General features: G+C 40.9%; 1 protein-coding gene across 4 annotated transcripts in view; it reads right to left on the minus strand.

Moving 5' to 3' along the window:
* PTPRR (protein tyrosine phosphatase receptor type R) overlaps positions 1 to 25,259 on the minus strand; it is a 210,581-nt gene that overhangs the window by 15,444 nt on the left and 169,878 nt on the right. For all 4 annotated transcript variants that reach the window (XM_045010941.1, XM_045012312.1, XM_045011670.1 and 1 more), the window contains 5 exons: positions 21,157 to 21,343; positions 17,380 to 17,464; positions 9,373 to 9,452; positions 6,835 to 6,972; positions 1,027 to 1,137 (listed from right to left, as the gene is read on the minus strand). In XM_045010941.1, coding sequence (XP_044866876.1) covers positions 1,027 to 1,137; positions 6,835 to 6,972; positions 9,373 to 9,452; positions 17,380 to 17,464; positions 21,157 to 21,343 — 601 coding nt within the window. The remainder of the gene's footprint in view (positions 1 to 1,026; positions 1,138 to 6,834; positions 6,973 to 9,372; positions 9,453 to 17,379; positions 17,465 to 21,156; positions 21,344 to 25,259) is intronic.

Genomic DNA, 25,259 nt, shown 5'->3' on the forward strand with positions numbered 1-25,259 from the left:
GTCCAGCATTCTGTTTCTAACAGTGGCTACTACCACATGCTTCAGAAGCAGATGAAGGAACCTTATTGTGGAGAATTATGGAATAACTTGCTCATAGGAGGAGTTTCTTCCTAACTCCAGACAGATACTCTTTGGCTTATGCCCTGAGGCATCAAGTTTATATTGCTTATATTTTTATCTTATCTAATGCACTGTGGGTGTTCTCATCATCCATATAAATATCTAATCCTTCTCTGAATCCTGTTAAATCCTGGGGCCCCGACTCTCACTTAAACTAAATTCCCTTTACATTGCTCTTAGCGTTGCCAGGTGCCCAGTTTTCAACTGGAAAGTCTGGTCAAAAAGGGGACCTGGCAGTGTCCAGTCAGACACCAAAAGCCCAGTTACTGCCGGGCAGGGGTGCTGGGTCATTAAACTGCACCAGCCCCTCCTCAGCCAGGGCCACCTTCTGCCTGCAGGCAGGCTCCCTGTCAGGCTGCAATAGCTCCTGTCCCAGCCCCAAGCAGAGGGAGCCCCGTTGGGGGTGGGAGAAGGGAGGTGAAGACGATCCAGCTAGCGACAGGAGGAGGAGGGGGGGAGAGGAGTGAATATTGGGGGCGGGGCCTTGGGGAAGAGGTGGGGCAGGGGTGGGGCCTCGAGTGAAGTGGCAGGGAAGGGGAAGGGCCTCAAGGGAAGAGGCGGAGAAAGGGTGAGTCCTCAAGGGTCTGGATACCTGCAGTTAGAAAGGTGACAACCCTGATTGCTCTGACAGTGTAAAAGTGCCTTAAAGTGAGTGTAACTTAAGTGGGTGTAACTTTAAGGCCCCTTTACACTGCCAGAGTGATGTAAAATGGCCTTAGTACAACTGCATCAGATCCTAGGTCTCAATTATACCTTGTGGGAGTGAGTCCCATCGGTTAGTTCTGAATAGTGGAAAACGGTGCCTTTTTCAGTTTTAAATGTATTGGCTTTCAATTTCATTGAACATTCAACAGTGAAGTATTATGGCTATTGGAACGTTTCCCCATAACAGCCACAGATCATTACCTTTAATGTAAGGTTGCGGACCGTATAGTTCTCACACTCTTGCACATCGTTAACGAGGACTTCAACTTTCCCATAGATTCCTCTCTTTTCTGGCCAATAGAGCACACATTTCTGAAAAGGAAATATCAGGGTGAATCCGGAAACTAATTACTTGATGCAGGGACAGGTGAAGCTTCCCCTTGGGAAGGCCAACCCCCTGCCCGCCTCTTCCGGCCGAGGCGCCTGCACCCACGCTGCTCTCAGCCCCCCGCCACATGGCTCTGACCAGGGCATGGGGCTCAGAGCTTGGCCCCTCTCCCTGCCATGGCCCCGGGGTGTGGGGAGGCCTGAGAGCTCGATTGGGGCCGGGGGGGTGGCGGAGCTGAGAGCTTGGCCCCAGCCAGGGTCGAGCTCTCAGCCTTGGCTGGGACAGCGGCAGAGCTCTAGGCCCTGGCTGGAAACTGATCCCCTCCCCCATTCCACCCCTTCTGCCCCCAGCCTTGCCCATGGCCCCACCCCATTCCACCCCTTCCCCTATGGCCCCTCCCTATTCCACACATGGCCCCGGCCCCGTTCCACCCCCACTCCACATCTTTCCCCCTGAAGCTCTGCCTGCCCCCCACTCGCTCCTCCTCCTCTGCCGCCCTGAGACCAGGAAAGCTCTGTGCCCCTGCTGCAGCTCCAGAGCTGTGGTGGTGAGTGAGAGCTCCTCCAGCCTGGGGGGCATGGCGGGGGAGATTTTTCAGGGGCCACCAAATTGGCCATGCCTCCCCCCTGCAGCAGCATGAGGTTTGGGGAGGCTTAGCATCCTTTGTCCTCCATTATATGCCACCTATGACTTGATGATACTGATATCAGATTCTTATCAGAACAGTATCTGTCTGAAAAGCACATATTGAAGCAATCAAGGTGATATTCACATATTGTGAATGTCAGAAACATTCATGAGTAACAGGTTGCAGGCATCCTGATGAATGTTTTAGGGTCTAAGTTTTAGAATATGCTGAGCGGCCACAAATCCAGTTGAAGCATCTGTGTAAATCAGGCCCAACCTGTCTCAAGTTGAGCATCCAAAAACAGAAGTATCCAAAATCAGAGGCTACTTTTGAAAACTAGCCTTTAAAATCTTAATCCATTATACTGAACACTTTGAATAGTATTTTATGCTTAAAAATTCAACTAAGTTTGACTGAAGAAAACTATTTTACACAAAAGATAAATTCAAAATCCAAGGTGGATTTCTGCAGGTACATTTGTATAAATGTACAGAGTAAAATCCTGAAGCCATTACTTAGTTTCTCTTCAGGCAAAAGTCCTAAATGGAACTTTTGCCTGTGTGAGGACTGAAACTGAGTAAAGGACTCAGAATTTCTCCCATTCCCACATAAGAATTGTATCCTTATTTACTATCTAGGGTCCTGATGCACCAAAGCACCTAAACACAGGCTTAAATCCATGTTTAAGCACTTTGATAAACTGAAGCCTAAGAAAGAAGTGTCTATTCAATTTCTGAGCTGCAATGAAAATAAAAAGGTTATTCTCGTACCTAAAATGCTTGAATAAACCTATAAATATAGAGCATTCTTATTGAACTAGTAAAGTGATATTCTCTTCCAGAAATGTACTTGCCAAGCATCTGTTCAAAGGCAGATGCAGAAACAGATAGTACTAACAAATCAAACTCTCTGGTGGAATACCATGTTTACCTGCAGCATAGCTACAATTCATTTCAAATACAGATCACATTAAATTTACAAAAAACATTTTAGTATCCAATACACAGAAAAAAACCCTGAGCCATAGAACAAACTATCCTAGATCCATAGAAACCCACACGAGGAACTTTTTCTACTGTCACCAGCAACTCCTGATTCAAAGAACAATGTATATTCAGATAGCTGCTACTTAACCGCCCTCATTGCACAGCAAAACAAAATCATTGCTTTAATGTCACTCATTACCATGAAATACAATCTGTAGTATAGTCTGCTAAAACTGGAAAAAAATAGTATAGTTCAATTTAAACATTACAGTGAAATGCAAGACTTGACCATCAGGTAAGAAACTTTAAATTTCTGGTGTACCTTATAACTCAATAGCTCATTGAGCTGAATGGAAACACTCTGGAGCATAAATGTTCTTCTAAAAAGAAATGCTCATTACCTTAAGAATGTGAGATGTGTGGAAGGCACACTTTGTGTAACTGAAATTGCACTGAGTAATTTGACTGGTTTCATTCAAAGAAGAATCATCAGTTGCACTGTAAGACTTGCAGAGCTACCATACCTCTTAAATGCTCTGTCTCTCTGAAGATACCAAGAAAGGCAAGAAAACACCCTAATTTATAAGAAAAATTTATAAGAAAAAAACGTTAAAAAATTCAGCAGCCACACCATGTGACACATGGCCACTATCAACTATGCGATCTGAAAGGCATGCTCCTCCCTGGGAGTTTAGTTTTCATTGTTAATATGGGAAACAAAAAGTCTAAATATGCAGTTGCACCCTGGCTATCAACAATGGTGCAGTCAGCTTCTGAACCTTCTTGATAAATGAGAATACTGTGTGCTGCTCTCCAAAGACTTCGGGAACTCCTTATAAGTGTTTATCTTGACTCTTTACCAGCACAGTAATTGGCAGCTTGCACTCTGTGGACAATGCAATTGGATTGGTAATTAAAACAATCCTCAGTTAATATCTCATCTACATTTAGTAAAATATAATAGCTTAATTTTAATAGTCTCCATGTCAGTTCTGAAAATACTCCTTGTCATGGCGGTAACAAAAAGACCTGAAAACAGAGCTAGGATCAAATGGTTCAGGCACTTCCAAAAAGTCAGATACCAGAGAAATGATCATATTTTGGAATGTATTGCAACAAATGGATGATATAGAAAACAAGTGGGGACAGAGATTGTCTTCTTGCAGAAACTCCACAGGTATGCAAACATGAAAGAAGGGAAATTGCCCGATGCCTACAATTGCACATGGCAAGAAAACTGGACCACAAGTTTTCAAAGTACTCATCTTGATTAGGACAAGTATTCTTGAAAGCTGTTTGAAAACCACCCTCTGGGTCATTCAAACAACTTCATAATCTTATTTCCGGGCTGAGAAAACTGTTTGTGTATTGGATACGGCTACTGTGTTTGTGTATGGGGAGAGAGAGGAGTTATCTGGTCCTCCATTGAGTTATAAAACCCTACGGAACCCATCACTTTTCCTAGAGATATTGTATCTGCTCCTTGCCATTCATATTGGCCTCTTTTTAATTTTCCTTTATAGGCGCCCACCTATTTAAATGCTTTCTAAACATGTGTCTGGGAATGAGTGGGTTTTGCAGTCATCACATTAATAATTACAAGTGAGATTTTCAAAAGTGTCTAAGATTACTAGAAACACAAGTGCCATTCCTTTCCATGGAACTGGTGCTCCTAATTCTCTTAGGCACTTCTAAAAATCTCCCTCTATTTTCAATCCACTTCTGCAGTACTTATACATGGTGGGAGACTCTGAGCTTTACAACTAGCTCTATACCTTTCCTCCTTTTCCCACCCCCTCACTCACAACCTTTATACGTATTTCTGATAGCAGCAGCTTCTTAAAACCAACTTAAATTGTGATAAACACAAAAGGTGCAACAAATACATATAGAGTAAAATGGGCCAAATTATCTACTGGAATAACTGCACTGAAGTCAATGGAGGCATGCTGACAGCAGAAACTTTGTCCCTATATTGTTAAGTGAGGGCCTGATTCTGCCTCTGTTACTTATGTAAAGTAGCACCTTATGCTACAAGATGTCCCAGGGAGTGATGTCACATGAATAAGGCTGACAGAAACTGGCCCTAAGGAAGCCTGGGTTGACTGTACATGGTACGTAGTGGGGGAAAAAAACTTCACTGACAGAACAAACAGTTCTTAATAAAACCCTACATTTGTACTGTAATATGCATAGCCTGGATCACCCACCACAAGCAGTAATGAAGACTCCTGAAAGCTTCTGAGCCCTGACTTTTCACAGCAGAAATGCTCACGTTCAGCGTAATGTTATTCAGCACAGGAGGAATGGGGCCTACATACAAGATTTGCATATTGGAAGGCTGAAAGAGATGGGGGATGCTGCTTTTGAACATCTGTGTGTTTTATAAACAAACCTCCCTGAAAATGATGGGTACGCTGCAGAGAACAAAGGGGCAAAAAATTACAATGCTATTTTGTTGGATAGCAGCTATTTTGTCTTCTTTGCAGGCAGTAAATATTTTACTAAAAAAAGTTAATATATTGTTTTCTTCTGTGTAGTAAGTAAAATCCCGAACAATTCAGCTTACAATCATCAGGCAGTTCTTAACATTTCTTCCCAGAGTTGTTCATTAGAATGTCAGAACAGTTCATGTAAACACAGACCTTCTCCAAGTAGCCTGGGAACACTAAAGATGTCTCACCCTCTTTTATTAGGAGGAAATTACCACTGTCAGTCCACAACAATGCTGATAAACACTAGTGTGGCGGGCCTGAGCAATTCAGGTAAACACAGGGTTTCCTGATATGTTGGAAACCATTAGACATTCCTTTCAAGTCATTCTTCTCACACAGTGTTAGAAGTAAGTGTTTAAAAATCCAGTATTTCCTTAGTCAAATATTTGCTATTCTGTTATTGGGGCTAGTTTTCAAAAATATTCCGATAATGAAAGTTACCCAGACATTGGTTTGGCTGGTCTATAGTATCAAAATGGGGCCTGGTGTGGAAACGTGGGATATTTACAGCACAGACCTACGTTATATAACTTCCCTGTTTGATATGTTATAAACACTGTATGCTCAACTCCAAACTCAGAGAGAAAAAGGGCCAGATTGGGGGGGTACATGTAGAAGGGAAGGTATCATCAGCCTTCTTCCCACCTATATCCCCTCAACCAGAGACCAGCCACAGTTAAAGGCCCCACACTCTCAGGGTGAAATTCACTCCATATAGAAGGCCTGTGCACCACTTATGTCTCATTTAAGCTTTTAAAATAGGATTAAATAGAACTTAAGTGATGCACATACTTTGTGCTGGTCCTCTGCACAAAGGTGATTTTCACCCTCAGTGCCTTAAGCAGTTGATTTGTGTTCTTGTACCTTGATGGAGAACCTGGCATCAGTTTGTACAAGCATTAAATAAAGCTAATAAAATAGGTAGGTGGGAGTCCATCCAAAAGTCAATGAAATTATAACAGGCCTTATCTGGCTTTAGCAAATAATGAGTAATGGTCACATATTTTCAGTGTTAATGTAAGGAACTATATATTTTCATACTGGCTAGATGTGACGCTACTATTGACTAAATGCTCCCAAAATGTATTTGTCAGCATGAACTAGGTTGTTTTGTAAAACCTGGGATGGATTCTTTAGGAGTTGTTTTGTTTGTTCCAAAGTGCAGGTCTGGAACATAGAGGTGGAATCTTCCCTGGACATTACAGCATCCAAAAGAAGAAAATATTCTATATACAATAAAAATGTAACAGGTAATGATCCCAAATGTATAAATGCTACCTAACAATATATGGAGTGTTTCTCATAATCGCCGCCTCTCAGCCTCCATGTATATGCTGGGATATGCTCTGTGCATCTCTTGAGATTGCTATATAATGCTATATCTAATTAGCTATCTTAGGTTTTTCCATAGTGACCATCACCATAACATTTAAGAGCTGGTTATCTGCAGGTATCATATCTACTATGAGGTTCTTTCCACAAATGACCTTATATACTGTGAGATGTATAGCCAGTTTCATTTACAATACAACCACTGGAGTAATTTCTTGAGTTAGCCAGTTGAGATCATACCTCATTTTTTTCTTTCAGCTTTGTGATCATAACAATGACAGGGCTGTCTTCCTGCCAAACCATCTGCCAGAAATCATTCACGGTATTAATCATGGGACCCTGAGTTGCAATGAAGGACTTCTCCTTGCCACCGTAACCCTGGTTTAGAAACAGACACAGAAGTATTTGATTTAAAGTCATCCCATGCACAGAGACCTTAGGTGAAAGTTCTGAAGAAAGACATGGGACTCTAGACCACAAGATAAATTAAAACTGAAAGCCTGCATGGCCCGGTACAGCTGGTCAAAAATTGTCCAGTGGAAGAGTTTTCTGCTGGAAAATTTTAATCTGATGTAACCAAAATATTCCACTGCAATGTGCTGATTTTGTTGAAACTTCCCTGCCTGTCTGGTTTCCTGCCAGCCTGCCCAGCTCCCTGGTTTCCTGACTTGCCTGCTTGGCTGCCCAACTTGTCAAGTTCCTTGTTTGGCTCCCTGGTAGATGTCTCTCCATCTGCTCAACTTGTTGGCTCCCTTCCTGGTAGCTGGGCTGCCTCTCTCTGCTTGGCTCCCTAGGTGGCTGGCTCCCTGGTTGCTTGACTCCTTGGCTGCCCAACTCCCAGACTGCTTGGTCACCTTGCTGGGCAAATGGCGAGCTTCCCTGTTGCCCAGTCCCAAAACAGATTTCACATGAAATTCCTCAATGTAAATATTTTGTGCTGATGCAGAATGAAACACTGACACTGCAGAATTTCCCACACAATGGAAATTCCCTTTTCTGGCCAGCTCTACCTGTTAGTATTTCTGCCATATTCAAAGGATGATTTTGTTAGCAACAGGCCATAAAAAAAAAACAAATGAGAGAGAACAGAATAGAAATACGAAACTAAGTAGTACCATGAAGATTTATGAAGGGAAAAGAGATTTTGAATACATAAATCTTTACACACTCAGAAGCTCCAATTTATACTTGCTAAGTAGAAAATGCTTCTGAGACCTTATATGTGGGACATTCTGTCAGAATAGCGCGAACCTTGAGAGAGACTGAAAATTATAAGCAAGCAAAGGAAAGAAGGAGTGAGTGGGGAAATGAATGAGTCATGCCTGTATTCATCTTTATCATGTGAAAAGAAAAACTTGTGAACTTGTACACTGAACTTGGGTCCAGCCCCAAAAAGGAGTTCTTTTGACCTTGTTGGCCAGAGAAGGCTGCGGCAACCTCAAAAAGGAATGAATTATTAAAGAATAAAATGATTGGCAGAGCCAGAGATTGTAACTTTCTTTCTCTCTTCAGTGAAACCATTTCCACAACTGCAGGGACAATGAATGGAGCAATCCATTGACTTACCCATTAGACAGAACAATGCGGCAGATCCTCAGCTGGTATAAATTATCATAGCTGTATTGAGTGATATGCCCCGATACAAGGCCGCCCAGGAAGGGGGCAAGTGGGGCAATTTGCCCCAGGCCCTGGGCCCCGCAGGGGCCCCCGTGAGTTTTTCGGGGCCCCCGTGAGAGTTTTTCGGGGGCCCTGCAGCGGGGTCCTTCTCTCACTCCGGGGGCCCTGGAAAACTTTCGTGGGGCCCGGGCACCCAGAGCTTCTTCTGCTCCGGGTCTTTGGCAGCAATTCAGCGGCAGGGGGTCCTTCTGCCCTGGGACCCACCGCCGAAGTGCCCCGAAGACCCGTGGTGGGAGGTCCTTCTGCCAGGCTCCCTGAATCCTCTGGGCAGCCCTGCCCCAACATCTCTTGTCAATGACAGGTGTGTCAGAATGTTCAGACAGTTGAGAATACTGAAGTGTCTAAGGTGCTTTACAATATACTGTAAGTTCATGTGAAATTTAATTTACTCACTGTTACATTTTTTTGAAATTATTGACAGTGTTACCAGTGTCAGTAATATGAAGCACCATGCTACTTTATCCCCTGGAGGGAAGAAATACCTCACATGACTCAATACATGTCCTAATTTCTCTTGTTGATTTAAAAGCTGTATTGATGCTCTTTAAATGGAATCATTCTCCTTAACTATAATGATGTCTGTGATGCAAAGCCTTGACAGTACTGATGTAAAGTGAGGAAGGTGTGTGTGTGTGTATATATATGTGTATATAGTTATGTATTGCTATTTAAAAAAAGCAGAATTACTTCCTTTATGGAGTGGAGTGGAGTGAGGTTCTGGAACAACTTCCCATTAGGAGAAGTGGGGGCAAACAACCTAACTAGTTTTAAGATGGAGCTTGATGCTAAATTTATTAATGGGATTATATAATGGGGCTGGTTGTAACAGGATTGGACTGGACTTAATGACAGGAGGTCCCTTCTAGAGCTATGTCCTATGTGACTATAGGTTAAATATGTACATAAGTCTTGGGTGCTTTATTATAAACACCCCATTGGGACCACCAATAGTGACAGAGAGGTAGGGTAGACTTTATCCTTATATCATACGAGGTGAAGTCGACAGAAATAAAAGGAGAGTGGAGCGCTAACAGAATCAACTATTCAGCTGGAAAACAGAATACTGTCTCAGGAGCACACAAAGAATGTGTGTTTACTTACCCTAATGTAGTTAGCATTTATGTAGGTGCTCAGGGAGTCAGCTGGATTCTTTGGTTTCAAACACACTCTGCTTAGCGGATCTAAGAGGCCAGAAAGATGGAAATTGAAAAGAAAATCACAAAGAGGAGATTTCTACTGAGAATTGCAGAAGTAAATCAAAGACTAGTTGGAGTAAAATAATCTACCATTATCTTGGCATTTTGCACTTTTTGGTGAAATTCACTCCTAGACAGATGGTGTACAAAATGCCTAAACATCATGTAAGTCCAATTAACACCTGTGTTCTGAGGGCTTTTAAGTGAGCCTTAAATCAGGCAAAGGCATTGTGTTGATCCTTCTGCACAGGGTGAATTGTCTTTTTGTATAGAAGGAATGTTCACTGTAACTCAACATACAAACATTTCGTTTGAATAGGTGTCTTGTATCTGGAGACATGTACAGCCAAACTATAAGAACATTTTCCTTCAATTGCCTAATATTTTGGGGCAACTCCTATTCCCAGCTTCCTCCATGGCCTTTGAGGGTTCTAGCTGGCCTGGGACAGAAGCAATTCTGTTGAGCACAGGGCTGATGGGATGCTAAGTCCCCAAACAGGGAATTTTAAATCTCTTGTGCACCATGGAGATGTGCTCATGGGGAATCTCTTCACCCTAGGGGAGTTTGAACTGGGGCCAGAATTTTCTCAGTTACATAGATCCACTCAACAGTCCTCTCACAAAAAGACACAGGAAGGAAGGTGCATAGGAGCCCACACTGTAACTGCCTAGCAGCTAATCTAACAGTAGATATCTAATCAAATAGTTCCTGGAGAGATGATTAGTGGGTGGAGTAAAAAGGTATATGCATGTTGAATTGTGGAACCAGCATATATATGTTATTTCATCTGTTGGTAAAAGCTAGTATTCTCACAGCATTGCATTTGGGGTTCTACTCTATATCTTCATATAAAACAAAAGGGACAGTGGGCCTGATCCTGTACATGCTATATGCTTAACTCCCACTGAAATCAATGGGAATCCGTTGCTTGGAGCCACAGCAGGGTTTAGGACCATGTTTTATAAAATATACTTCTCAGAATATGAAACTGCATTTATGTCCTTCAGTTCAGGCTACAGTACAAGCAGGAAGGCTTTCTCATTTCGTGTGTTCAGAGAGTAAAATGAACCCTAGTTAGCCTGTGTTAGAAATGTCTCTGTTTGCCTTCCCAAACCTCTTCACGTAGAGATTTTTTTTTCTTTCCCTTAACCACATGAGGACAGGAAACCTCCCATTCCTTTTCAGTACAGAGTGATTATTAGCCATTTCCACAAACGCCTTAGGCTACATGGCTTTGGAAAAACACCCACTTCCTTTAGCTTTCACAATGCCTATGATCCTGATGCAGCCTGACCTTTACCCTAAAAATGCTCTTAGAAGAAGACTCAGCCTCCAGGCTGTTTAAATATTTTTCATGCTGAATTTCCCCAGATATTAATGGATCACTAACTATTTTATTAAGATCCCTTTTATTATTCCAATCAACTAAGTGACCACTATTTGAAAATCATAATGTTACATACATTAACAATCACTCAGAGATATTGACTGTTTAGAAAATGGATATATGGTATCTATGCAACTTTGTTTAAGGAGCAGTGGGCATTACTCTGTTATTCACAAGTGGGAGTAGTTAAATTACCCATGTTAGTGATCTTTTAGACAAGAATGGCAAAGACTCAAGATCTGGTGTCTTGACAGCGGACATATTTTATGGGGTGGTGGTGATGCTAAATTCATTAAAGTTTGTAAAACACTTTGAGATACAGAAGATGCTATGAAAGCGCTGAGTATTATAATTATGAACGCCTGCAGGTGGAAATGGCATTTAAACAAAGGACCCCATCTTGTACTCTTTACGGAGGTAAAATTACCATTGCCTTCTATCATGTTCCCCAGCAACATATGGGAAGCTCCTACTTTCTCCATCTTTAAGAAATTACTAGTATCCCATTTTTGTCATGAAGCATGCAAGCTTCCCACTCTATATATGTCCTGGCTTGTATGCTCTTTTTTCTCCATTCTCTTTTTTGTATACCTTTAGCCTGTAAGCCCTCTGGGTATCAGGCTATATTATCATTTACAATATACTTCACATGATTACTACATTCTTTAATATCGTCCCTAGTCCTGACTCCCTTACTCAACAGATGTTCTGAAATGTGCAAAAGGCTCTTTTCATGGTACTGATCTTTAGGAGCCAAAAAAGAGAAATTTGTTCACCTATTTGCTTAATTCTGCAGACTCAGAAGTCTCACAAAGCTTTGGAGGGACATCTCACCTTTTAAGAATCATCTATCCCTAATTATTTTGCCTTTGTTTGCTCATGGAATTAATACGTTTTGGGGGTAGCTGACATTATTTGGCTAATATTGTAAGGTGGAATTGGAAAATATTGTATGCATTGTGGATCTTTATTCATGCAGCAAATTTTATAATTGGTTCAAAATTCCAGTTGTATAAAACACCTGTAAACCATGCACAATCTTTTATCACATCTGAATCACTTTCCAAAGTACCAACACATTGCCCACTGGAAAAATATCTCATTGATTCAAGGTATGTAAATATATGCATGGTTTATAGCCTATTCCAGTGCTATAAAGTAAAGATTTAATTATATTCCACATGTAAAAGTGATCATTCCTACATGCTCAACAATAATGCTAACCTCATATGCATTTAGGTTTTATATTGATACAACTTCAGATTTGTCAATATTGGTTGGATGTATTCCTGGAGGTTTCCTCACATGACATAATCTTTAATTAAAGATTTATTTTTCATTCCTGGGGACTCCAGGACAATCCTGGAGGGTTGGCAACCCTATACTGAACACTGCTTACATATCAGGGTATAGTTGACTGTACCCAGATTGATTTATTGATTCAGGTGAACATAAAAAACTGCTTTGATGCATCTGTGCTGAAATGTTTTTTTCCTCCCACTAAAAAAATTCTGACTCTTTTAGAGCCTGCTCACAGTCCTATTGACTTTAAAAGGGAGCAGGATCGGAGAAATAACGATAGAACACAATCAATGTCAGAACTGCAGTAAAAGCTTAAGGGAGACTGAGGATTTTCAGCTTCAAAAGAAATTGTTTCATGGCATCCAGAGACAACCCGTGCCTGACGATGGGGGAAAGGGGGGTAGAGTGAAGGAAGCCAGCTTCAGCTGTGTTACTAAGCATGCTCAGTCCATGTTAGCATGCTCAGTACAAGCCAAGCAGCAAATCGGGGGGTCACATGACTCCAGTTGCCTTCCCCCAGGCATCACCTCTGATGGCATCTGTTTATACACTGGCACAAGGAAGCACTTTGTTCACTTGATTTAAATTTAAGTTTAAAAAAATTACTGTCTTTGAACTTGGGGATACTTTAAAATATCATTGTAAAACTCCTAGCACGGGGGTGGCCAACTTGAGCATGAGAAGGAGCCAGAATTTACCAATGTACATTGCCAAAGAGCCACAGTAATATGTCAGAAGCCCCCCCCCCATCAGCTTCCCCCCCCCATCTCCCAGCGTCTCCCACCCACCGACAGCCCCGCTGATCAGCACCTCCCCCTCCCTCCCCGCACCTCCCAATCACCTGTTTCATGGCACGCAGGAGGCTCTGGGGGGCGGGGGAGGAGTGAGGGCATGGCAGGCTCAGGGGAGAGGGTGGGAAGGGGCAGGGCCTGTGGCAGAGCCAGGGGTTGAGCAGTGAGCATCCCCTGGCGCACTGGAAAGTTGGCGCCTGTAGCTCCAGCCCCAGAGTCGGTGCCTATACAAGGAGCTGCATATTAACTTCTGAAGAGCTGCAGGTTGGCCACCCGTGTCTAGCATTTTCTAGGCCTCTTACAGTGAAATTCTAGTGTTTGTCTAGCAGCACTGAGTATTTTATTCTGCAATTGAAAAATCTTTCCTTAAAAGTATTTTGGATCAGCTATAATTACAATTTTCTATTAAGAAATAAATGTCATTAGGTATTCATTACACTTCATATTAAAGAATAGGACAAAATAGTGTTTATTCATGCCAACCTGTCCCAATGCAGTCTGTCACTTAACAGCTTGACGGAATTATTTCTTAGAAAATGAGAAACTTCTCAGCAGCACAAAGGGTGGAGCACCAGAACATGGACATTTTCAGGAGAAAATTAATCATTTCAAACATCACTTGTCACTGCAGGTGCCCTAGTTCAAGAGACGCACCCAGTGCTTGGAATGGAAAAGCTGACACAAGAGTATTAAGTAGTAGGTTGATATCATCTGAGCAGGAAACTGGGAAGTCTGTTCTATTAAACCATTCAAAATAATTTCCAAACCCTTGGGGTCTGGGAGTGGATCATTTGTGTATTTATCAGAATGTGCCTGGATCCCCAAAATATCTTCTGTAGAAGAGCACAATGCATTTCTTTTGAATTAATACATGACTGATCTGTTATCCTCATTTTCTCTTGATTTCTGTAAAAGGCAATTACAAAATATCTGTCTGAGACTCTTGCTGTTGTGCAGTGCACGTCAACTAAAAGTGCATCCAGAAGTTAATGATACCTTTTCCAATTACAATGCAAGTGAAAATACAAAAGCATTCCGATTCTTAAGAGTCCTTGACTACTGCTACACTGTAGCTACCCAATTCAAATACAAACAAACTAGAGTGTAATTTAATGCACTGTATCTACAGGGTACATTCTGAGGGTGTATACACAATGTAGCAGCAGAAGATTTAACACTCAGAATTATATGAAGAGAGAATGCATTATTTTGTTAAGAGGTTGGCATATCAACAGATTGGAGGCACTGGAGGAAATTCTGTCCCAATTTAAGTCAATGGGAGTTTAGTGTATATCCTCTTTATATTGGGCTAAATTCAGGGGGTAGTTTTCTGGACTTTCAGTATGTAAGTTATACCAACTTAGACTCATTTACCAATGTGTAACTTACAACCTTGTATACAGTACCTCTGTATATGGCCCACTGACCATAATGGGTGAAATGCTGGTCCTCTTGTGAATGAGGGTTTTGCCATTGACTTCAGGGGGCTCAGACTTTCACCCAATGTTTTTCGTTTCCAAAAATATATCAGATCCCTGACAAAATAATACTTTTGATGGCCAACATCTTTCATTAATTTGCCTGCAAATCCTTTTTACAGTGTGATCAAACTATAATTCAGTTAGGTGCACAGAGAACATTCTTATAATTTAGAATGTGTGAAATGCATAGAATATACTTTGCTCAGGATTACTACACTGAGTAAAGTGTATGACCACGCATGACTGCAAGGACATTATTGCTAGAGCTGGTTGGAAAACAGAATTTCAGTTTCATGGGAAATGTCAACATTTTTTATTTTGTTTTCATTTTGAATTGTAACAAAAAGCTAGAATTTAGAAATTTCCCATGGAATAGAAATTCTGGTGGATTCTGATTCAGAACCATAGAAACATTTCATTTCAGACTATTATATATAATTTAAAAGTATAATAAAATTAATGTAGTATAATAAAAAAGTCAAAATGAAATGAAATCAAATACAAGTAAAACATTCCAACATCACAGAAATGAAATGAGAAATTCAAAACACATCATTTTTACTTTCTTCCAGCAAAAATTTCATTGAAAATTATATGTTCCCACAAAATTCTTCTATGTCAACAGAATTGTATTTTTGATGGAAAACTGTTCCATCAGAAAATGTTGACTAGCTCAATTTATAATGAAGTAATTCTTACTATTATGAGAAATGCAGCACTTGAAAACACAGAAGCAATACAAGAAATTAACAACAATAATGTAAACAGCAACTCTGAGATAGTAGTATAAGGGTAGTTATCTGGCTAAAAGAGATGGATTCTAACAATGCCACAAACCAGTAGGAGAAGAAAAGGAGCAAGACAAAGAGAACCAGTATAAATGAATGACTACTAGAGAAGATTTGAGGGCACATTGGTTCATTTAGTCTGAATCACTCAGTGTTAGACAGTAAAGGATTTGCAATAAGGTTCCCTTACTCATTCAGGGTGCAGTCTTGCAGTCGCAGAACTTGACTAGACAGAACTTAGTGGGAGTTCTAGAGTCATAGAGTTTAAGGCCAGAAGTGACCATTAGATCATTTAGTTTGGTCTCCTGTATATCACAAGCGACCAACACCACCCAGCACTCACACACTTACCCAACAACTGAAATGAGACCAAAGTATTACAGCCCACAGGAGACTAGATTATTATGTGTCATAGGCAGAGAATAGGTGGGACCAAGGTGCAACAGTGCCCGAGGTCCCCTCAAGGCCACAGTTCTGCATGTGTAAAGCTTGCAGGATTGGTCCCTCACTGTAGATAGAATTACAGATAAGTTATTTAAATTAGGGCTGTCAAGTGATTAAAAAAATTAATCACGATTAATCATGCTGTTAAACAAGAATAGATTATTTAAATATTTTTGGATGTTTTCTACATTTTCAAATATATTGATTTCAATTAAAACACAGAATACAAAAGGTACAGTGCTTACTTTATATTTGTTTTTCATTACAAATATTTGCACTGTTAAAAAAAAGAAATAGTATTTTCAATTCCCCCATTACAAGTACTGTAAGTTCAATCTCTTTATCATGAAAGTTGAACTTGCAAATATAGAATTATGTACAAAAATAACTGCATTCAAAAACAAAACAATGTAAAGCCTTCAAGTCCACTCAGTCCTACTTCTTGTTTAGCCATCACTCAGACAAACAAGTTTGGTCACAATTTACTTTTGTAGCCGGCGTCGCAAGATATTTACATGCCAGATGCGCTAAAGATACGTATGTCCCTTCATGCTTCAACCACCATTCCAGAAGACATGCATCTACGCTGATGACCGGTCCTGCTCGATAATGATACAAAGCAGTGCAGATCGATGCATGTTCATTTTCATCATCTGAGTTAGATGCCACCAGCAGACCGCTGATTTTCTTTTTTGGTGGTTCGGGTTCTGTAGTTTCTGCATCAGAGTGTTGCACCTTTAAGACTTCTGAAAACATGCTCCACACCTTGTCCCTCTCATATTTTTGAAAGGCACTTCAGATTCTTAAACCTTGGGTTGAGTGCTATATCTATATTTAGAAATTTCACATTGGTATCTTCTTTGCGTTTTGTCAAATCTGCAGTGAAAATGTTCTTAAAATGAACAACATGTGTTGGGTCATCATCCAAGACTGCTATAACATGAAATATATGGCAGCAGGTAAAACAGAGCAGGAGACATACAATTCTCTGCCAAGGAATTCAGTCACAAATTTAATTGACACATTATTTTTTTAACAAGCATCATCAACATGGAAGCACATCTTCTGGAATGGTGGCTAAAGCATGAAGGGGCATATGAATGTTTAGCATATCTGGCACGTAAATACTTTGCAATGCCAGCTACAAAAGTGCCATGAGAACACCTGTTTTCACTTTCAGGTGACATTGTAAAGAAGCGGGCAGCATTATCTCCTGTAAATGTAAACAAACTTTTTTGTCTTAATGACTGGCTGACCAAGAAGTAGGATTGAGTGGACTTGTAGGCTCTAAAGTTTTACATTGTTTTGTTTTTGAGTGCAGTTAGGTAACAAAAAAAATCTACATTTGTAAGATGCACTTTCACGATAAAGTGAATGCATTACAGTATTTGTATGAGGTGAATTGAAAAATACTATTTCTTTTATTGTTTTTACACTGCAAACATTTGTAATAAAAATAGTAATATAAAGTGAGCACTGTACACTTTGTATTCTATGCTGTGATTAATTGTGATTTTTTTAAAATTGTGATTAATTTTTTTGAGTTAATCACATGAGTTAACTGCGATGAATCAACAGCCCTAATTTAAATATGTACAAAATGTCCACCATAAAAAAAAAAAAAAGAGCAGCAGGCTTCTTACAAATCTACAAACAGTGTTATATTAATAAAATGGGACTAAATTTCATACTAAAAAGCATTGTTTAAATACACTTACTTGGCAAAATTGTTTTATAACGGTTTTTAGTTCCATGACTTGGGATGGCAATTTCTTTGGGATCCACAAAATTCATTGGTATTTCCTATAGAAATAAATTAGATCAGATTGGTGTTTCTAAAGAAGTCATGCAGGAAATTATCACTAGAAGGACATCTGCTGCTTCACAACTATCTGCTGACATCAAAGTATTAACAAAAAAACTGGTTCCCACCTCCAGCCTGTCAACACCCTTCCTTTAATAAACACAAGAGCTGCACATTGAAGGGTTGACTTCCGAGGAACAGTTCTGATGAATTATTAAAAGCAAAGGTTTTTATGAGGTTATAAAATAGGTTAAAGTACATAACAGTTTAAGAAGAAGGGGGTTGAAAATGTGCTACAGTGGAAAAGAGCAAGGATTTACAAACTGTAGCTAAAAACTACATTGTGTGAGAAAGATTCCTAAATAGTAATGCTTAACATTCACATAAAACTTTTGATGTGTAGATTGCAAATCCCTTAACAAGGGTGGGGTAAGCACCTTATCCCCATTTTACAGACATGGAAGCTAAGGCATAGAATTAAGTGACTTACCCAATGACATGCAGTGAATCAGGGACACTGTCAAAAACTGAACCCAAATCTCCTGCCTCCAAATCTAGTGCCCTAACCAGTGAACCATGCAGCCTCCTTTAAAACCTCCTTCTGGAGGCTGGAATTTGACCTTCAGAAAATTCAAATTATTTCAATGTGAAACCATTAGCATTCCTAGAGGGTCTCACACTTTCTTGCTTATCTAGGCCGAGCTGTACAACCAGTGAAAGAGAGCAGAATATTAAACTGCTGCTTGTGAGGTGTATAGGCAGCAGCAGAGGACAGCAGAGAGATTCCTCAGCCTGCTGTGCCAAATGGGGCACTTCATAGGACTGATTTTCCTCACGCTTCCAGTGCTGCAAATCAGGCTTTTCTGATTTTCAGCACCATCAGTAGGGCTCAGCCCACTGATGCCCAGAACAGCCTCTGAAATTCTGGACTCAGACGGTGCCCCACGCCACAACCCTTCAGGCCAAAGCTTATGTGATTGCTAAGAAGGTGGCAGAATTGTCTGTTGCAAGCAGGGTAGTGGGAGGGGTAGGAACATAGTCTCTGTCCCTGAACCCAAGTGCCCTGCCCCTCCTAGAGAACTCCTAGAGCACTTTGAGGCTCTCAAAGTGCTTCCCATACCTGAGAGAATTCACTCTCCCTCCCCGATGGGCCAACAGGAGCAAAGGAAAATAAGATTAATTACAGTCAGTTCCTGCTTCCGTGATTCCCCCCTGCTCCCTACTCTGTTCCTGACCTCCCCACCAGCCACGCGTGCAACCTTCATGTTAACTTTTACTGCCCCACACACAGACTGCCACTGAATCCTTTCTGATCTCCATCCTTGCCTCTTCCCCACCTCCACCACTAAACCTTGCTCCCTGCCTTGGTCATCTCTCTCCTTGGCTCCTGCAGCCTCCTCCTCTCTGATATTGCTGCCTCTCCCCTTGTTGCCCGTCAGTCCAGACAAAGTGCAACCGCTAAAATCACATCCCTCCCCTGCCGTTCTGCTCATGTCACTCACTTCAAATCTCTGCACCACCCTCCCTGCGCCTCCTGCATCAAGGGCAGACTTCTCTTCACTTGCAAATCCTACCCAGCTTCACTCTCGCCTTCTTCTCCTTTTGCTCCCCCATGCTCAGTCCCTGGTGTACTCTGGACCTGAACTGTTCCAGCAGGGTCTGGACTGGATTGTGAGCTCCTTGGGACAGTGACTGTTTTCTTTTATGTCATCTATAGCTTCCCTGGTGCAGTTCTGCACTGTTGGTACAAACATCTCTGGCACTTTGAAACTGAAAAAAACACTTTATTGCGTATGCAGGTCAACTTGTACAGTCAATGAGAGAGAGCAGTGTATTTAGGTGCTGCCTGTGATATGTGTAGGCAGGAGAGGGCGCCAGAGAGAATCCTCAGCCTACAGCCCCAAATAGGCTCTGTGGACCTGAGTAGTGGAAATCAAATCAAGGTTTTCCAGTTTTCAACAAAACCAACAGGATTCTGCCCATTGAGGCCTAGAACATCCTCTGAAATTTTGGAATTGGTCAGAAGCAGCATTCAGAAGTTATCGCATTTTAGACAGACACAAAAATGCCATCAAGTTGAACATAGAGCCTTGCTTTTCTGGTCCAGTTAATCACTTGAGACCTATAAACACTTACTACTGGTTGTGGGGTTTACTCAGTGGGCTACTCCCAGGGGTAAGTGTTTGTATGGAGGGCCAAGACCATAAACAGCTCTCTACATTTACACAGTGCTCTACAGACATAGACATGGCACTTCATCTTTATGCTTAGCTATAAAAGGCAAGAGAAGATAAAGGATTAAGAGTGTAAGTAAGAGATTATGTGGGGATCACATACCTGCTAACCTGTGCAGCCCAAAATGCAACAGATTTCAAATGAGCATTAATTTGCACAAATGTGCATATATTTACATACTGTTGCGTTTCTTGCATTTGCTACCAGAAAATAAATCAATGAAAAATTCTTTAGCTGCTCGTTTGTATTGAATTCTCTCTGGCCCATTTCACTCATTCACATTCACTCTGCTCTCGCTCATATTCAAATTCACTAAGTCTGCACACTTCATACAATGTCACCTGCACTCCACCTGTGCTCATCCACACGTTCAATCACATGCTTCTACTCTGACCTCATCCACATGCATCTATACTTTGCACCCACACCATCCCCTACCAAAAGCATACTTTACACATACAATTTATTCACTCTACATTAATTCATTTCCTCCCCCAGGCACAACAGCAGTGAAAGCAGGTGCAGAACAGGAATTCCTCCACCCACCTAGGTAAAGGTAGCTCAAACCTAGGACCTGCCTTATACAGCATTTTCCTGGGCTGAATCTGTGCCCATATTTGAGGCTTCTTCACTACAACAAAACTCTCTCCATTTGGCGTGGGGGTAATTGTCCTTGGCCCTGTGTGATGGCCCTGCAATAGCTGAATTAAGCCAAGTAGGCCCAACCAGCCAAATTAAGCTGCAAACAGGGGAGATTTAGGCTGTGTGATGTGAGTTAATTAGGAGGAAGCTCACCTGTGAGGGAACAGGAAGGGCTTCTATAAAGCCAGGAGGCTGGCAATAATGCAGGGAGAAAGCCTGCAGTCCCTTTCTCTGAGGGACAGGAGAAGAAACATGGTAGGAAGGAGTCCAGAGGTGAGAACATTAAGGTTGGTGTAAATGCAGACCTTGACTGTTCACTTCAGGGCCCTGGACTGGAACCCAAAGTAGAGGGTTGGCCTGGGTTCCCCTATCAACCACGGCAGATATTTAAAATTCTTCCCATTTAAACAATCTGGCACACTGTTGGTAAAACAAACAAGGGATTTTTTTGAAGCAGATGACTTGCCTCATAAACAGTGTCTCTTTAAAGATGAAATATAAAGATTTTACTGATCTGAGATAATTTATAATGAAAACTATTTTGGGTCCAAGATAACATCATCTGTTTTATTGAGTTATGTATGCAGAATTCAAAAGAGAGAAAAGCCCAAGAAACCACATGCCCTAGCATGTTTAATAAAACTGAGATTGTTCATATTCGTTTGTTATACCTCAAACATACTCAAGAGAGTTGTATACATTTTCTCATTCCCATTTGCCCTGGTAGTGTACACATTTATTAGACTAGCACTATTAAAATTGCCTTGCAAGGTTTGTTTAGTTTTGCTTTTTTCCCAATGAAGAATGGGCTCACCATGAACTCTGTTTGAAGCAAATGAGAGCATGCGACCGTATCTCGCAGCTGCTGTCTTGTCAGGACCCGACTAGCTGACTGTAGATATTCCATTGCTACTTTTTCTCGTGGGGTAGGCACAGCGACAAAAGGTTCGACATTTCCCAAACTGCTCATGTCCAAAGTCAGGGAGACATTGGATCCTCGCCTACAGTGAAAAATAACAATACATTTATATTAGCTCCCTATCTAATAGTTATAAAATTGTATAATAACTCTGTGCTCCTGAACCTGAATTACTTACACACTTTAAACTTCCATTGTAACCATTGGGAGTTTTAGGTATGCACAGAATGCAAAATCGGTTTCAGTGGGAGTTTTGGGTGGGCCAAGAAGCCATAGCATGGCAGATAATTCTGGCCCTGATCTTTCAATCACTCATACCTGTGAGTGATCCCACTGAATGGAACTACTCACATTTTGTAAATCATACGCGTAAGTATTTACAGGATCAGGGCCTCTGTTTGTGGTACATTTGACTGGAAGGATATAAAAAGAGAACAGCATTAAGTAACCATTTCTACATGGTGGGCACACCAAACTCCAAAAGCCAGATTCTTAATAGTAAATGAATCATTTAGGCACTGAGGAAGAGAAGTAGGTTTGAGGGGAAAGAGAAATGTTAGAATATTCCTTATAAGGGATGGGGGCGGGGGGAGCCAGAAGCTAAATCTTATTTACTAAAGTTCACAGATTTTGAAAAATAATATGACACTTTTATGTCCAGTCATGACTAAGCCCAAAACAAAACCTTGGGTTTGAGGACATATGAAATTTGAGAACTTTCTGAATTCCAAAGTTCTGAACTTTGTGGCTTAGGCCCAACTCTAATCACAATTTGTGAAAATAAGGGAAAATAAGTGACAATTTAGCAAAACCAGATAATTTTTAACCTATTCTGAAGAAACTAACTGTATTCAATGTTACATTCTATATCTGAAGAGAAGAAGATTACTGTATAAGAAATTGAATATTGGGGACTTATCTGCTGTTGATATCAATGTAAAATTCCTCTGGCATATTCTCTTTTGACATATTAATATTGCAATATGCTGACTTGACTTGCATAGTCAGCTGAATGTGCAAGATTTTATGCAGTAAAGATAAACTGTGCACTTAAGGCCTGTTCAAAGTCCATTGAAGTCAATGGAAATCTTTCCACTGCTTTCAATGGGCTTTGGATCAGGCCTATAATAAAAAGTGGTGTTAAACAGAATACTCTGTTTAACAAAGATATTATCTATAAAAGGTCTCAAATTAAAATGCAATGTTAATAATGTAAATTACGCAGAAACTCCCCACAAAGTAGAGACATCATTCAAAGCAAAAAGCACCAAGAAAATTCCCCATGTGGCCACTTATTCAATATCTCAAAAATGTGAATTTAGTGCTTGTGAAATGTGTGAAGTGATATCTCTAGAGAATAAAATAAATCAGGTATAGTGTGGGCAGTGGTGGTGAAAACTACAAAACCTCACTTTGCCTATTGACAATGTGCCTCAACTCTGATATGAAGGGGATGTTTAATCTTGATTCCCATTCAACTGATGGCTTCTCTTCTAAAATTAACAACAAGGATGCCAGTTAGTGCCAACTGTGATGGTGTTTTGGTATAATGTAGAAACTTGCCCACTTAGAACTGGTCTGAAACCATCAACTCACTTTAGACTGGCCTCCGACATCAAAGGTTAACTAGCAACATCTGAGCTGATGACCTATACTTTTTCACCGAATAAGGTATTTAGGGATTCTTTGAATGCTGTCATGTAGCCTTTCATGTTTTTAACAAATTAGTATGACATTAAGCAAGTTTGATGGCAAGCTCTAAAAAAGCAGGGACCTCTGAAAGAAAAGTGTGTGTGGGGAAAACTATGAAACCACCTAAATTATTCTAAATCATATTCTAGAATATAAACTACTCCATATGATCCATTAAATCCTCATGATTCTAAAATGCTAAAAGCAACCAGTCAGTGATATCAGTAAGAGTGGATGTTCCAGATAAGGCAAAAAGTAATAGTTACCTAAATGATGTAAAAGTAACCCCACTTACAGTTCTTGGAAATCAAATAAAGAGTAGACTGCCTGTAACTTTAACAATCTCCTCCGATGTGAAAGATGTCTTTAATGTATAGCACAGAGGAAGTGGGAGATTATAATATTAACAGCAGACAAAAAGACAATGTAAGCGTAGTAGATGTGCAGATAATAGGAATGCAGTTCCAAATCAGAGAGGCACAAACCATACATAATAAATGAGGTAAAACAGAGGCAACGAAATGATCAGCAGACTTAGAGAGGATTGTGCAGAGATACCAAAAATGTGTCACTTGAAGAACATCAAACTCATCAATGTTCTGTTTTCTGCTTCAAAGGAAAGCTTAATTCCATAACAGATTTGATCTTGAAAAATATGAAGAAAGCAGTATCACACTTCAGGGCAACTGCCCCTGTATTCCCCCTCTATGGTCCAGCAAGGGCACCCACTCTAGGCTCCCAGCTGCTCAGCCATTACCTTTCTTGGGTGGAGACACTCAAATAGCTAAGCTATTTCTAGGCTAAACAGCTTCCTGCCTACGCTGTGAATTCCCCAACTAAGACAGACTGCCTAAGCACGCCTGCTTTTCTTTTCTCCTCAGAGATGATAAACAGTATAATTGCCACAGTTAAGAGTTACCACCAGCTCATTCTAAGCAAGCACATTTATTTGTAAGGCAAAAGTATTAGAGAGAAAACATATAAAACAACAAAAGAATCTACATTCATGCTAATAAGCTTACCAGAAGTCACCCTCTGACTCCAATGAGGGCTCTGGCTGCAGCTGTCCTTTAAACCACACCCAGGGCTTTTCCTGGGGTTACCAGTTCATCCCCCCCTTTTACTCAGAACAAGAATACAGACCGGTTCAAGTCCTTCCAACCCTTCTCTGGATCAGAAAGAAGGCCCTTAGTCAGCTTTAAATCAGGCTATTTAACCAAAAGTCCTTGCTTTGTCTGCCGGTCTGGGAAGAATCCAATTTGAACCAGTATATGTGAGCCTCTATACAGGTGGTGGTGGTTGTTCTTTGGGGGTGTTACAACCTGAGTGAATCTGCCTAACCACACCCCTCTGTTCTTAGTTCTTGGAGGGTTGTGGTGCAGAGACAAGCAGTGACTGCCAATGGGGGTAGGGGAGGGGAAAGAGTGAGGGCAGTGCTTCAGCAGTGTTACTGAGCATGCTCAGTCTGTGTGAGTGTAACCCACACACCTCCAGGGTGTGGTGTTCTGTCCCATCTAGTAGCACCGAGACGACTTAGAGAGAGATATAGAATGAGTCTGCTCTACAGCCTTAGCTAACAGCCAGTTGGCTTTTAGCTTATGTGGTAGAGGCTCATGCACTAAGCTCCAGAGATCCCAGGTTCAATCCCACCCACTGACAACCAGGGTCTGTAGGTGTTACATGAGCATTCTCAGTACAAGCCAAGCTGTAAATCGGGAGACATGTGACCCTGCATGCCCCCACCCTCACACGTCACTTCTCCTGTGGTCTCTTTTCCCCATAGAATTACATAGAGTCCCTGGCCCTCAATGATACTAAACTTCATGCAATGAGGTTTGTCCAGAGTATTGCAGGAAATTTCAGTATCTGTCACAAACAGGTTTTTGAGCCAAGACTAATCCTTTCTATCATACTATCTAAACAACATCTAACTTAAGAAATGTCATTTTCCTAACTTCACACCATTCTATCACTTGCTACTACCACTTTCTTCTACTTTAGGAATGTTGAGTCACATAAATTCATACACTGATGTTTTGTAATGACTAAATACGCATTTGTAGGAGTAACTAACAGCTTTCACATCTGCTACAGTTAGAATGAGAAACAATCACCAGTGAATTCAACACAGTGAAGACTAAAAAATAAGATGAGCTGGCCAACTATCTAGAGAATTGTGTTATCGGGTGCCCTGCCTGACTTTTACATATTTCTAAATTCCACAAAGCACTGTTCAGTATTCAGTTATAAAAAAATAGAGAGAGACAATATAATATTCAGGCTTATTCCTTCCTCCACATATACTG

This window comes from Mauremys mutica, chromosome 1 (genome assembly GCF_020497125.1).
Source record: "Mauremys mutica isolate MM-2020 ecotype Southern chromosome 1, ASM2049712v1, whole genome shotgun sequence".
Taxonomy (NCBI): Eukaryota; Metazoa; Chordata; order Testudines; family Geoemydidae; genus Mauremys; species Mauremys mutica.